The sequence below is a fragment of the Dermacentor silvarum genome, unplaced genomic scaffold (genome assembly GCF_013339745.2).
Source record: "Dermacentor silvarum isolate Dsil-2018 unplaced genomic scaffold, BIME_Dsil_1.4 Seq815, whole genome shotgun sequence".
NCBI classification, from domain to species: Eukaryota; Metazoa; Arthropoda; class Arachnida; order Ixodida; family Ixodidae; genus Dermacentor; species Dermacentor silvarum.
In genome coordinates this window covers 30,306-45,119 of record NW_023606821.1, presented here as the reverse complement: position 1 = coordinate 45,119, position 14,814 = coordinate 30,306, and the positions used below count along the sequence as shown (strand labels likewise).

Below are 14,814 nucleotides of genomic sequence, written 5' to 3'. Positions count from 1 at the left end.
TTGCGCGGTATTAAAAAGTTCATATAAAAGATCTCAGTTCAATATTGTCGCGGTACAACGCGAACAGAAGACAGGGAGACGTTCTTCAAGAACAGCACAGGACGACCTGTTCCAACAAAACAGAACAGAGACACCGTCTTCTTCCTCTAAGAATCCCACTGACCCACTAGACGGAGTCCGCTAATGCCCCCATCGTCGTCGTCGTCTGCCTGTAGAGCACGCGTGTCATTTGTCCCTCCCTAAAAGAGCATCGCCCCGATGCTAGACCGGAAACGTCACTTGCGGAAGTGAGGGTCCCTCGCATAGTCATTCGCTCACATACGGCTTCATGCGCACAACATGCACAAGTTCAGGGGGGTGCGGGCGGCGCCGCGTACAGTTGGGACTATCAGGGACGACCTCGTAGGTGACATCACTGAGTCGCCGCAATACTCGTATGGGCCGAAGTATCGCCTTAACAGCTTCTCGGAGAGGCCTCGTTTCCGTATGGGTGTCCAAACCCACACTAGGTCGCCGACTTCATAGGTTATGGTTCTACGGTGAGCATCATAGCGGCCTGCGTCGTAGTCTTGCTGCTGGCAGATCCGCAAACGCGCGAGCTGCCGAGCCTCTTCGGCGCGTTGGGTAAACACATCGGCGTCCGTGTCAGTGTCGTCAAATTCGTGTGGAAGCATAGCATCCAACATCGTTCGTACATCCCGGCCGTGAACAAGGCTGAACGGAGTCATGCGCGTCGTCTCTTGTTTCGCGGTGTTGTATGCAAACGTGATATAAGGGAGGATGTCATCCCAATTTTTATGTTCGACATCCACGTACATTGAAAGCATGTCTTCAATTGTTTTGTTGAGGCGCTCCGTCAATCCGTTGGTTTGTGGATGGTAGGCAGTTGACTTCCGATGAGCCGTTCCACTTAGCAGCAAGACGTGATCTAAAAGCGCAGCTGTGAAAGCGGTGCCTCGGTCGGTTATTACGACGCGTGGTGCACCGTGTCGCAACACAACATTCTCGATGAAAAATCGCGCCACCTCGGCTGCTGTGCCTCGCTGGATGGCCTTTGTTTCAGCGTAACGTGTCAGGTAGTCGGTTGCGACGAGAACAAAGCGATTTCCCGCTGTAGAAGTAGGAAGTGGACCCAAAATATCCATTCCGATTTGATAAAATGGTGTTCGTGGAACCTGAACAGGTTGTAGGAGGCCGGCTGGTTTCGTCGGGGGCGACTTGCGCCTCTGGCAGTCGAGACAAGTGCGAACGTGATGTTTCACGGCGGTGGTAAGTCTCGGCCAGTAGTAGCTTTGCCGCACTCTGCCCAATGTTCGCGTGTAGCCTAAGTGACCAGAAGTCACCTCGTTGTGACAGGCTTGAAGTACTTCCATACGAAGAGCTGCAGGAATGACGAGCAGATAGGGGGATCCGGTCGAAGAAAAGTTTCTTTTGTAAAGGACGTTCGCCCGTAAACAAAACGATGACAATCCTCTTGCGAAAACTCTAGGTGCTTTCGCAGATCTTCCTTCTAAGTAAGTGATTAGACCAAGCAACTCAGGGTCGTCCCGTTGTTGCTGAGCGACGGCGGAGGTGTCCAGAACACAAAGAAATGCTGTTTCATCTTCTTCGAGTGAACAAGTCGACTCTATCGGTGATCTAGACAGGCAGTCAGCATCCGTATGTCGCCTCCCCGACTTGTACGTGACTGTCATGTCAAATTCCTGCAGCCTTAGGCTCCAACGCGCCAATCGTCCAGAAGGATCTGTAAGGTTCGTCAACCAACACAGTGAATGGTGGTCGCTGACAACTTTGAATGGGCGGCCATACAAATATGGGCGAAATTTCATAACCGCCCATACCACGGCGAGGCATTCCTTCTCAGTTGTCGAATAATTTGCCTCTGTGCGTGAGAGCGTTCTGCTTGCGTAGGCAATCACTCTTTCCGTGTCCTCCTGCCGTTGCACAAGAACAGCTCCCAAGCCAACATTACTGGCATCAGTGTGGAGCAATGTAGGAGCGGTCTCATCAAAGTGGGCCAGCACCTGGAGGTGTCTGGAGACGTTGCCGCAAGACGTTAAATGCACTTTGCTCTTCGTCGCCCCATACAAAAGCAACGTCGTCTCTCGTGAGGCGAGTTAATGGCGACGCAATGTGAGCAAAATCTGCAATAAAGCCGCCGGTAATAGGCGCAGAGACCGAGGAAGCGCCTGACAGCCTTTTTATCGGATGGTACGGGAAACTGTGCGACAGGCGGCAAGTTTTTCAGGGATCTGGGCGGACACCGGCGTGGACTGACGACGTGGCCAAGAAACTGTAGTTCCGCAAAGCCAAAGTGGCACTTCTCCGGCTTCAGGGTGAGGCCGGCGGATCGTATGGACTGCAAAACCGCTTCAAGCCGTGCGAGATGTTCGTCGAACGTTGCGGAGAACACGATGACGTCGTCGAGGTACACTAAGCAGGTTTTCCACTTCAGACCCGAAAGCACAGTATCCATGAGGCGTTGGAACGTAGCAGGGGCAGAGCACAAGCCGAAAGGCAAAACCTTAAATTCGTATAGGCCATCTGGCGTCACAAAAGCAGTTTTTTCACGGTCCCTCGGGTCTACCTCAATTTGCCAATATCCGCTCTTTAAGTCCATGGAAGAGAAGTAACGTGCGTGTCGAAGCCTGTCGAGGGAATCGTCGATACGGGGAAGTGGGTACACGTCTTTCTGCGTCACCTGATTTAGTTTTCGGTAGTCCACACAGAAACGCAAGCTGCCGTCTTTTTTCTTGACTAGAACTACAGGGAATGCCCAGGGACTCGTTGATGGTTGGATCACGTCGTCTTCAAGCATTTTCGTCACCTGTTGTTGTATGGCTTCACGTTCTCTGGGAGCCACACGGTAAGGATTTTGGTGAATTGGTCTTGCCGTATCCTCTGTAATTATTCGGTGCTTTGTTAGAGGCGTCCGACCGACTCTTGACGTCGACGCAAAGCAGTCGTTGAACTTGGCTAGTAGCGTACGAAGCCGTTCGCGTTCGTGCTGTGGCAAAACAGTGCTGACGTCAAGTGCAGGAGCTGGGTCTGGTATAGGCGCTTCTTCGAGTAGTGAACAGCAGCCGCGAACATCCGCAACACCGTCAAAATAAGCCACAGCCGTGCCCTTTGGAAGGTGCCGTCGCTCTGTGCTAAAATTTGTTAGCAATAAATTCGTGCGCCCGTCGGTGACATTTACAATTCCTCGTGCGACAGAGATACCGTGAGTAAACAACAAAATGGTTATTTGGTCGGCAACTCCTTCGCAATCAAACGGTACGTCACATGCCACGGAAACAAGGATACATGACCGAGGTGGGATTACGACGTCGTCTTCTGTTAGACGAAAGGAGTTGTGTTGCGGCGATAAGCAATGAACTAAACCAGGGCTTTTATAAAACGTCACCATGCGGTCTGGGATGTTAATTACGGCGCCATATTCTCTTAGAAAATCCATTCCAATAATCAAATCTTTACAGCACACGGGAAGAACTATGAAAGCGGCCACGAACGACGAATCTCCAATGTTAAGCCTAGCAGTACATCTTCCAGTAGGCATCAGCAATTGTCCACCTGCCGTCCTTATGTGAGCCCATGGCGTCTGTACTTTCTTCAGGCGGAGGGCGAGTTCCCGACTCATTATAGAAAAGTCGGCACCAGTGTCGACTAACGCTGTCACCGGCTGTCCATCCACGAAAATATCAAGGTCGGCGCTCACAATTTCTTCGGGGTCAGTGGTTATCGGCTTCTCGGCCTTCTGCAGCGGGAGAGTTGGGGGCTTTTTATGGTCTTGCGGCGGGCCTGCAACCTTACCCCCAGAGGTCGCCGCCTTTAGTTTCCCCGGCGGGGACTGGGTGACCTTCGTCTTTGAACGTCAGCAAAAGAGCGTCCAGCAGGCAGCTCGCGTGGAGGGGTTGGAGAGCGTGACCGACGGCCGAAATCAGTTCGATCATTGGGCGCAGATGCTTGATTCGGGTGCGCTATGGGAGGAAAAGCAGCGTCGTCGCGCCGTAGCACGGAGTCGTCATTTGTGCGTCGAACATCAGACCACGGACGAAGAGGGCGAAATGACGAGTCGCGATGCCAGCAATGGCGCGAAATATGGCCGGCACCCCCGCAGTTGAAACAGAGAGGACGGTTATCGGCGGTGCGCCACGCGTCGGATCTCCGATATTGTGGCCGTCTCGTAGGGTCATTTTGCGGCGTGGTCCACGGCGCGGCGAATGACGGCTGGCGGTATGACTGCATCGGCATCACGGGTGCGCGCCTTAAAGCCTCCTCTTGTGGCGGCGACCAAGGAGCGGCTGTCGGAGGCTGGTGGTACGGCGGTGTGGCTGTAGCGGGTGGGGGACATCGGACGGCGGCGGCGTAACTCATGGGACGCTGTTGTTCTTGAAGATCGGCAGCCGGGAACGCCTGCCTGATTTCGTCGCGAACCACTTCGGCGATTGACGCGACGGGTCTATCCACTGTTGGTGTCATAATTCTGTGAAGTTCTTCTCTGACGACCTCTCTGATCATTTCCCGCAAGGAGCTCTGATACTGTGGAGTCAATGCGGCGGCATTGATTGCGGTGCTGTTGGACAGTCGATCGTACTGCCTGCACCGTTGATGAAGAGCGCGCTCAATAGCCGCAGCCTCTTTGATAAAATCAGCGACGGTGACTGGAGGATTTCGCACAAGCCCCGCGAACAACTGCTCTTTTACACCTCGCATGAGGTATCGCAGCTTTCTATCCTCGGTCATGTTCGGGTCGGCTCTACGAAAGAGACGGGCCATGTCTTCGGCAAACATTGTGACCGACTCATTGGGTTGTTGCACCCGTAGCTCCATCAATTGCTGGGCGCGGTCGCGTCGGTCGGCACTTGCAAATGTATCTGTGATTTTCTGCCGAAAGTCATTCCATGTCGTTAGGCCAGCTTCGCGGTTCTCGTACCAAGTACGGCCACTGTCGTCAAGGGCGAAATAGACGTAAGAGAGCTTCTGCTGCTCTGTCCACTGGTTAATCTGTGCGACGCGGTCATACTTGTCAAGCCAGTCTTCAATGTCTTCGAAGGCTGCACCGCGATAGCGATCGGGGACCAGCGGATGAAGAACGGTTACCTGTTGCGGGCTGGGAGACCCGCTGCTTTGGGGTGCTAGCGGTGCGCTGGTTTCGGCCATTGCCCGATGTGTGGATCTCCTGTGAGGTGGTTGAAGAGGGGAGAACTCCGGGGCAAGGCCTAGCAGTCGACGACTGAAGTGATGCACGGGTGTCGTAACTGGTGACAATGCGTCCGGGCTAGATGAACGACTCCCAGAAGGAGTCCGGGGCATCAGGCGCTGTCAATACCCAGCACCTCCACCAGTGTCGCGATACAACGCGAAGAGAAGACAGGGAGACGTTCTTCAAGAACAGCACAGGACGACCTGTTCAAACAAAACAGAACAGACACACGTCTTCTTTCTCTAATAATCCCATTGACCCACTAGACGGAGTCCGCTAATGCCCCCATCGTCGTCGTCGTCTGCCTGTAGAGCACGCGTGTCAATATTACTGTCGTTATTAATTTATTTGAATGTGGTATATGTCTCGTTCTCGTTTAACACTCAAGCGAAAACTGGTATACATAAAGGTATAATACATTCAGCACGTGCCGGCCTTCAGTGTTCTAAAGCTTCTTGCTTTTTAATAGCCGCATTTAAATTAATACTATCGAATGGCGCATTACGTACACATTACGTATGATGTACACAGCAGTAATGCGCTAGGAAGCAAATTAACGCAGCGCTAACGTTGAGACGATGTTTACCTATAACAACTTGACGTTCAGAGAAGTGGGACTGATTTGTTTAGGTGGTATTGCATTAATTTTGTTGCAAGAGAGTGCATTGAGACACGGTAAAACAGCACAACACACAAGGAAGACTAGCCGGACAGTTACGTGTAGGATATATGCACAGAAAAGCTCCCCATACACCTGAGTGTGTGTGTGCGTACGTCAACGAGCGTTCCTAGTACAAGGAAGAGCATCACACCTGCGATGCACACCCTTGCGCACTATTTTTATACGTTTTTTTCTTTTTCTTTTGGTGAATGTGGATTCTTATTTACAATGCATTATTAATGCGCGACGACGAGGATTTGTAGAGATATGGTTCGTCATATAATCTGCGAGCTGCTGTTTGCCATTACATGTTCGTGTGAGTGATTTCGCTCGTTTAAATAGAATGTGTCCAAAAGAAGACCACTGCTTGTGTTACTTGCTTTTAAAGCTTAACCAGAAAAAAAAACGAAGTTTGGACTGCAGGGCAACAAAGCGCTGGTTTCTCGCCGGCTTTCGTGCCAGACAACTAAAATCCCGATTTCTGCCCGGTTGTCCTCTTTAAAACAAGCACCCAATTTCTACCCTCCAAATTTCAACAAATATAAAACCAGAAAACGAAAAACCCTACGTATGCAGCGGACCCGCGGTGGGCCTCATCTGTTGGCGGTCCGGAAGCGTACTGTTTGTGCACCGCCTCAGCAGCCCTCGCGGCCGCCATGCACTCGATGCCAAGCTGCTCAACATCAGGCAAGGGCGGAACACGCTTGGCTGTTGCCGCGAACTGATCCAATTCATGCATGCGGGCGCCGCATCGAAAGTTTCAAAGTTCCGCCGCTGTCGCATACAAACCGCACCGGCCAGTTAACACACAGACATGGCCGTCGAACGATATGCTTGCTTACCAACTGCACATGTTCAGAAACAGCAGTAAAAAAAAAAAAATGGAAACGGAGAAACGCAAGGCAGACGAGGACTCAGTGCGTGCGCCCCACGCAGCACCGCACTTTGACCCAGCACGCAAACCGGCAACAGTTATTCGACGGCACAACAAAAAGATCGGCAGAGCTAGCAACGCAACTTTGGAGCGCGTGTGTGAATTTTGTCGATAACAAATGTTCTGCGAGAACGCCTAATTCCGTAACGTAAATGTTAGCTGCAGAGCATGGTTTCCGATTTTGGACAGAAACTTGCTAGGCGAGGCCATGTTATGGCACCAAAAACCGACAAGCACACAAGTGGCGCACGCGCGCGCCTTGTGCAATGTACAGATTTAGAATTGAGATTTGGACCAGGTTTCGGAGCTGAACAGAGCTGCGCGCGCTGGCTATAGTAGCGGACAATGTGGCGTAGTCTCGAAAGCGACATATTTATAGTATAGTTCGGACCTGATGTACATACATGCAATGCAGTATTGCTGTAGACAGGGGCGTAACCAGGGGAGGGTTGGGTGATTTAATAAAATTGTGTAGCGAGCATGAAGACGGCATGTGCGGCTTGCATATACGAGGGAGGTCCAAGGGTATAAAAATAAGCGTATTTTATTAACCTGTACAACAAAGAAATATTAAAACTCAACAGGTAATATTAGGCTATGCATACGTCGGGAGGCCGGTGCTGTTCCGTCTTAGATCAGTTTAGGACTGCCGAGCAGCGGTTTTCTTTCGGATGCGTCTATTTCATCATCGGCGCGCCAGTGGTTGTCGACGGCGAGTTTGTAGACCCAGACTCCGATGACGGCACCAAGGTGCGGGCCGACCACAGGTACCCAAAACCAGTTGTAGGCACGGAAGGAGAACACTGCGGAGCCCCAGCCTGCCATGGCCGTAAAGATCCTTGGGGCAAGATCTCGAGCTGGGTTGAGGGGGTTTCCGCAGTTGTACGAGAAGGCGTACATGCAGGCGGAGACGGTAAGGCCTACGAGGAGGGGCTGCTGGCCGCGAGACACCTCCATGTTACGGGTATCCGTGATGGCACAGATTCCAACCAGCAGCACTGCCGTGCTGACGATTTGATCCAGGAGGCACGTAAGTGTTGAGACCCCGGGCGCAGGGAAGCAGGAGAACACCGGAGCTGTGGCGTTGATGCCGTATACAGTCGTGAGGTTGGCGTCAATCTGCGAAGTGGCAAGCACCATTCGAACAATTATGGCGCCGTGATGCGCCGTACCATAAGGCATGAAATGCAACGAAGAGGGTGAACTCTAGTGATGCAGTTAATCGGTGCTCATTACGAAGCCGGGAGGCGAGGAAATTGATGGAGTGCGAACACACCAGAACAAAAAGACGGGGGCGTGGCCGCGGCATCCTCACCGCTTTGAGAGGTATTCGAGGGCAAGAATGAACGAATAGGTGTGCGAGAGTTGTGGCAGATTTTTTAAATACAGACGTCAAGGCGAAGGACAGACGTTAACGCCTGACGAGGGGACTGAAAGGTAGGTTTGGAAATGCATATGAACGAAAGAGGACAACGCTCGAGCAATTAGCTGCAATCGCGTACCAAAGGAACCTCAACAATCGTTACGTTGAGAAGTCGAAATGTCAACAGCGCGAGGGAAATATAGAATGAAGGACAAGCCAAAGTAAAACCGCGTCACTAAGGAGTGCATGCCGACAAGCTGCTCGAGCACGATACTGAAGCCCACTTGAGATGGGCGCTATTCTTTTCTGTCGAGCTTAAATTTCTTAAAGGGAAGCTACAGGGAAATATGATTACTGCATTAGGAAATTACGCACTCTTGCACAATACCAAACACACCACTCTTACTATGAGAAGCCGCTTGGCAAGCCAGGAAAAGTGCCAATACGAAAGACCAGTCGTGTCGCCTCCTCGAAGTTCCCGCACTAGCTCACAGTGACGTCATTGATATTGATAGAGCCTTTTACAGCCTAGTTATTTAGCGGTAAAGACTGACGACACTGTGGCCTAAAGGAGCCAAACATACATGACAAGTTTCGGAAACTTTTACCGAGCCAACCGGCCCGAATACGAAAAGAATACTTTGAAATGCGTGACGTCACAGTGACGGACCGGCGTAGGTGTTGCGGCGAGAAATTCAGAAACTTACCATTGTCTTATATTCGGCGTATTATTTCTAAATTACCGACAGCAAGAGCTTTCAAAAAATTATCAGTCTAAAGCGATTTAGTGTTTTGACTCTCAGCCTACGTAACATGGTAATGACATCACGTCGAGTATTGAGCGAACTCGTCGCGTGACCGACAAGTTGACCGAGTGCAAACGGAAGTGCGACGATGGCAGACTTACCTGAACAAGACCATCGACGTACACGAGGTAAACGAGGCAGGAAGCCAAGAAAGCACCCACGTACTGCGCTGCCACGTACGCAAGTACCTTACACCAGGCAAGCTTGCCGACGGTAGCCATGGCGACCGTGACGGCCGGGTTCAAGTGGGCACCGGACACGCCTCCCGCGACCAGTACTCCGAGAAAGACAGCGAGACCCCAGCCCAGGGGTCCCGCGGCGAGGCCTGTGGAGCCCAGCTGGAAGACCGCGAGCGAGGCGAGGACACAGTCGCCGACCAGGGTGAGCACGAGGGTGCCCACCATCTCGGCAAGCGCCTGGCGAGCCAGCGGCTTCTCGATACAGCAACCGGACACTCGTCGCCAAGCGCGGGTCACAGCGTTGGGCTTCATGGCTGCGGCTTCCTCTGCTGCTGCTGCTTACCGTGTCCTTGCCAGCCCTGCCCGCAGCACGCCAACTGATCACGGAGCCTCGTTGCTCGCGCTTTATATAGCTACATAAGTTTCCGTGGTGCAAGTCACGGGGGACGCTTTATCGTCGTATCATCAATCCTACGGAACCATACATATCCGTATCAGTACCAGCCGACTGGACTGCCGCGTCCTAGCTTTGATAGAAACGGGCATAGTAAACGGGCTATGTATCGAGGCTAACTTGATAACCCCTCAGTGCTCATGCGCAGTTCCCTCGCGCGTTTTGTCATCACGAGAAGCATGCACTGAGATGAAATCATGCCGTTTTTGCATGGGCCAGTGTCTTTAAGCGCACTGTTAATGCGACGGAGTACGTCGCATATAGCAATTGGTGATGTACATACGTACACACTTTCCCACAGCTGCCTCCAGCCTTTGTTCTATCTTGCAAAAAGACCGCATTTCAGAGTTGATAGTTAGCTGTTCCAAATGTTCTCGACTTACCCCATCCTTGTATACGTACTCTTTGCACTGACTGTTTCTATCACGGCCTGTCGCCCTGTCACCTACAGCAGCCAGTTTGGCCGTCGTTTATGCCCGCCTAAACTTTTTAATGTGATTGTATAAACTTGTGTATGCCCCGGGAGCCACTGGATATTTGCCGCTCTTCAATGAACCTCTTTGACGCCAACTTCCCGTGTGGCATCGCTAGGCTGCTAATCGAGTCTGCGCAAGTTTGACGCCAACCTGGGTCACTGGGTATCTCAACAACAACAAACACTATGCGTTGCACTGCGCATCAGTTCGTAGCACGTCGCCAAAACATTAACCGTTCGCTGCAGAACAGTACGTTCGATATGATTTATAAGAGCCATTCTCTAACAAACCGTCAATGCTTCACATTACGTAGATGTCAAGTGGCGTTGAGCCTGCTTAATTTTTTTTCTTATAGTGGAAGAACAGGTTAATGCTTCAGTCTGACTCGGTCGCAGCCGTGGTAGAGTAGCGACGTAAGAATGTCACGTGACAGCTAGTAGAGGAGTCCACGGACACGTGGCGTTAAGGGAAGTAGCACACGCACGTACGGTTCGTACAGGCACAAATAGAAGACGATGTAGTGGTTAAGCACCAGTAAACAACAAAGATTCGAAAGTTACCGCAGTCGCGCAATGCGAGCACGCAAACAAGGCACAACGTGGAAGGTTCAATACAAAAGGCGACGGACACGAAGTTCGCTGCACATACGCGCACGTGCGTAAAGCGCAAGGGGGGGATCAGCTAGCCAACACGAACACACGCACACACACAGACGCGAATCGCAGACTTTTGGTCTCGCGGCCGTCACAGTTGATTATAACAGTTGAGCTTAACATGTTGAGGCACGTTCGGTTGTGTCAAAGCATCGGTGAAATGAAACGCGCTAGACGGCCCAATAGACAGACTGAAGCTTTCGGCAGTTATGTCTTCGCACTGCTGGCCACAAATTGTTACTTTTTGTATGTCTGTGCTCACGAGAATGGCTGTTAAGTCAACATTCTTTATTTTTTTCTCTCTCTGTCTCGGTTGCAAGGCAACATAGGTGGCCGCTGTCATCATAATTTTCTTCCACCTATTTCATGTCCACGCACTGCAAGACGAATGCCTCTATACCATCGATCTCCGATTACAACCATCTTGCGTCAGCTGACTCCTTCATATGCCTTCAAATTACCTAGTCTCATCGCGCTACCTAATCATATACTGTCCACTGCGGCGTTTCCCTTCCCTTGGGGCCAAATAATTAAGAGACCAGTGAATATGAGATAACCGAATGAGCCGGATAAAGTGCCAGAACGTCACGGTGTTCCGGCCCCACGTGACCACCTTCTGCGTCATGACGTCACCACACATATACCTCTTGGCTACACTATATATTCTGCGAAAGCCGACACTCGTTGGTATAAAAGCTTGTGAACAAGGCTCCCGTGGGGGAGCCGAAACGTTAATGTATTTTTAAATATATTTCAACCATTTTTGGTCGGTGTCTCGATCCCTTCCTATTAACTATATTTATAGCGCTCCGAGGATTGCCAGTATTTTTATAGCGCAGCTCTTACGCGCCCGTTCCTGTGACGAGCATCGGCGTCCCCCGTAACCGAATGAACGAGCACAGCGAAAGATGAAATCGAAAGCGGAGGGCAGCGGGGGATGAAAGACGGCGATAGAGAAAAGAGCGCGAGGAGGAGGGTATGGCGAAAGCGTGAGAAGAAAAGCGTAGTGCCGCGCAAGATGGGCTCTGCGGCGACGATGGCTACGAGATGGCGCGAGAGTAGCGCGCATCGTCTGTATGGAAACAAAGCGCAGCATGAGCGGAGGTGTGTCTGCGGCGGCTTCTGTGAATCGCGCCCACGTGTCACTCACGCGCTGCCTCTCGTGATCTCCCGATTAGCGAGGCCGTCGCGCCACACTTCGCTCCGTTTGCAACGTGCCGCACGAGACAGATTGTCCGTGCCAGCCAACATATCGCGAAATGAAAACACGTATAGAGTTGCGCTCAAATTTCTCATTAGGGAGTATCGTATTTTTCTGTTGGGTTTCGAGGTCCACGACGTCGATTTAAGGTAAAAAGAGAGAGACGTCGGAAATGTCACGTCAGATACTGCTTTAAGAACCTTCTACTTAACCACGGCCTTGTATGTGAACGAGGGATCCGTACGGATCTAGAAACGTCACTTGGTTTTGGCTATATGGTTGGTGGCCTGCTTCCTTCGAATGAACTGTTCGCGCTGGCACGGCTTCGATTTTCATCACTCATTATACGGGGTGAGAATTTTTGAGCTTTCCGGAATTTTCCGGAAGGTGAGCTGCCACGAGCGAAGAGTGGTATGGTTGTGGTTCACTCGTTTCGCAACTGACGCAGTCACGAAACGTGTACCGCCGGCTGAGGTCGTTATTCATTGCCGTTATTCATCTCATCTTCCCTTCCTTCTTTCCTTCTTTCTTTCTTTCTTTCTTTCTTTCTTTTTTTCTTTCTTTCTTTCTTTCTTCTTTCTTTCTTTCTTTCTTTCTTTCTGAATGAATGAATGAATGAATGAATGAATGAATGAATGAATGAATGCTTCAGAGCGAATCTTCTGAAAGCACGTACTACCTAAGCTGTTCGGATGAAGCGCGGTAGGGAAAAATGTTTTCCCTGCCGCAGAGTAAACCTTAACTGAGCGTGCAAATGTCTAAAGTTTCAACGTCGACACGTCTCATTAACTATATAGGAACACTGCTAAACGACACGTCAGATTATCGCGAAATCAAATGAGGCAATGGGTTGGTACCAGTCGCTCACCCGTCAGCGAAAAGCTATACGACACATCGGTATACGCCCGTAAAGCGAGTCATATGCACTGGGTTGAAGGACCTGGCGCTGATTACTATGCGCTTTTGGCGCGTTTGTCAGCACGTCAGAGTCACACGGTACTATGCATCACCGTCCCTCGTGTCGTAAGAAAATTAGGCACGTAATCATAAAATACGCCATATACGGTTATCACAGTCCATTCATCCAGACTGTTTTCTCAGATGTCCACTGCATTTCTTTGTGCTGCTTTTCGCATTAAACTTGAGCCCATTTGCGACGCACTCGTTTCGAACTTCGCTGACTCGTGTCGACGCTGCGAATTAAGAGCAAGTGATACGGTTTTTTTTTTTTTTTCAGATTAGTAATTCCGCTTTCTATCACACTCGTGGAGGCACGAATAGAAGGCGAACCGCTTGGTCTGAGCTTGGTTGAGCCTGTGTGTTTGACGCCCAAACACCAAATAACTTTTTTAGAAGCCAAGCAAGCGCAATTTAAGGCAACTTTAAGAAAGAAAGCAGTGTCAGTATAATGTGAGGATCCTTTTCGCTTGATTATATTCCTTTTATTAACCGCCGTTCACAACCGGCTGATCATGCGATGTCTTAAGGCGAAGCGCCACTCGGGCCACTCATGAAACACGAAAAATAACGACATTCAAATAGAATCGTTGCATTATCACTGCCCAGATTTATCTATGAGTGAAACGAGAATTAATTTTGAAACCGATAAATAGGAAACTCAGAGATTCAGCAGCCGTACGTTCCGGTTATAAACCAATAAAACAAGTGAGCATGTCACACTTCTTTCGCGCGTTAATCCAGGGCTGCTAACGCGGAATTAAAATGTGTTTTAGAAAAAAAAAATCCGCAATCGTCTTAAGACGTCCAGCTCGTTTATATGAACGTTCTTTTGAAAGCCAAGTCTGCGGACGAAGGAGACAAATGTTACAAGCATCGACTTTCGGTATTGTTTCTCACGACAGTAAAACGTTAACGAGCTAAACATAAATGAAAAAGCAAGGTACGGGCACCAATTGACGTGAAATACCCCGCGAAACAAACATATACTATACATCGTGGAGATGGAAGCCCGCATCACTTTGCACGCTGCATCAACGGAAAACGAGAAATGCGATATGGCATGGAAAGTAGCATTCGCAAGCAAGTCTTCAGTCGTATGCAGCGCATGCGCGAATTCCCCTTTCCGGGTGACTCATGCACCCTAGTTCTGTTCATTTTAATCTCGCAGGAAAGAGCTAAGGCATACAGACGCGTTCCCACCTGCAGAGCGGTGACTGCCGCCTCTTGGGCGAAAAGCCGGGGTGAATCACGCACGCTGCACGCTTCCGTTGGGCTTGCAAGCGTCCGCTCGCGCTATGTTTATTAGACCTGGCAAAAATAAAAAGATTTCCTTTTCCCTGCACTGTTAGACGCAACCACATGTATATACGTCGTTCACAACGGTGTATTTAGCATCATCTGACCATTTCAGAGCAGTTACAGACGCCTCTCATTCGGCCAGTCAGACATTCCACGTTGATTTTTCTGTACTATATACATGCGTTTTGTGAACCCTCTTGTTACAAAGAGCACGCTGCCGTGACACGGCGCACATAGCTCTGTACCATACCGCACCTGTTCAGATTTTATGTGTCGTATACGCGGCTTCGCTAAATAGGAACTTATGCCCGGGTTTAATCGCCGTCCTTTTCCACTTAGCGTCACCAGACATAGTAAATAGTTCATGACTGCTGCTCCACGGACGCGCGGACGATGTTGCGTGTCTTTGAGGTCAATATCTGAAGCTTAATTACGAAGCAGTTTCTACCACTTTCAGCATGCACGCGAACAAACGCTAACGAAAATGCGTCATCATCTGCCTATCCTGGAATTGCGGGCCATCTGATTCCAGTCAAATGTTTGTCCTCGAGTCTGCTTATCCGCCGGCTCGCTGTGCCAAATCTCACCTTCCGCGCGCCAAAGACGTGCGGATCTTCTCGAG

At 50.5% G+C, this 14,814-nt stretch overlaps 1 protein-coding gene across 1 annotated transcript; it reads right to left on the bottom strand.

Annotated features, from left to right (window-relative positions):
- Positions 1-7,330: 7,330 nt before the first annotated feature.
- Positions 7,331-9,543, bottom strand: LOC119435661 (aquaporin-10). Its single transcript, XM_037702403.2, has 2 exons — positions 9,072-9,543; positions 7,331-7,920 (listed from the first exon to the last, which is right to left on the bottom strand). The coding sequence occupies exons 1-2, from the start codon at positions 9,459-9,461 to the stop codon at positions 7,432-7,434; spliced, it is 879 nt and encodes a 292-aa protein (XP_037558331.1). The 5' UTR covers positions 9,462-9,543; the 3' UTR covers positions 7,331-7,431.
- Positions 9,544-14,814: the final 5,271 nt, after the last annotated feature.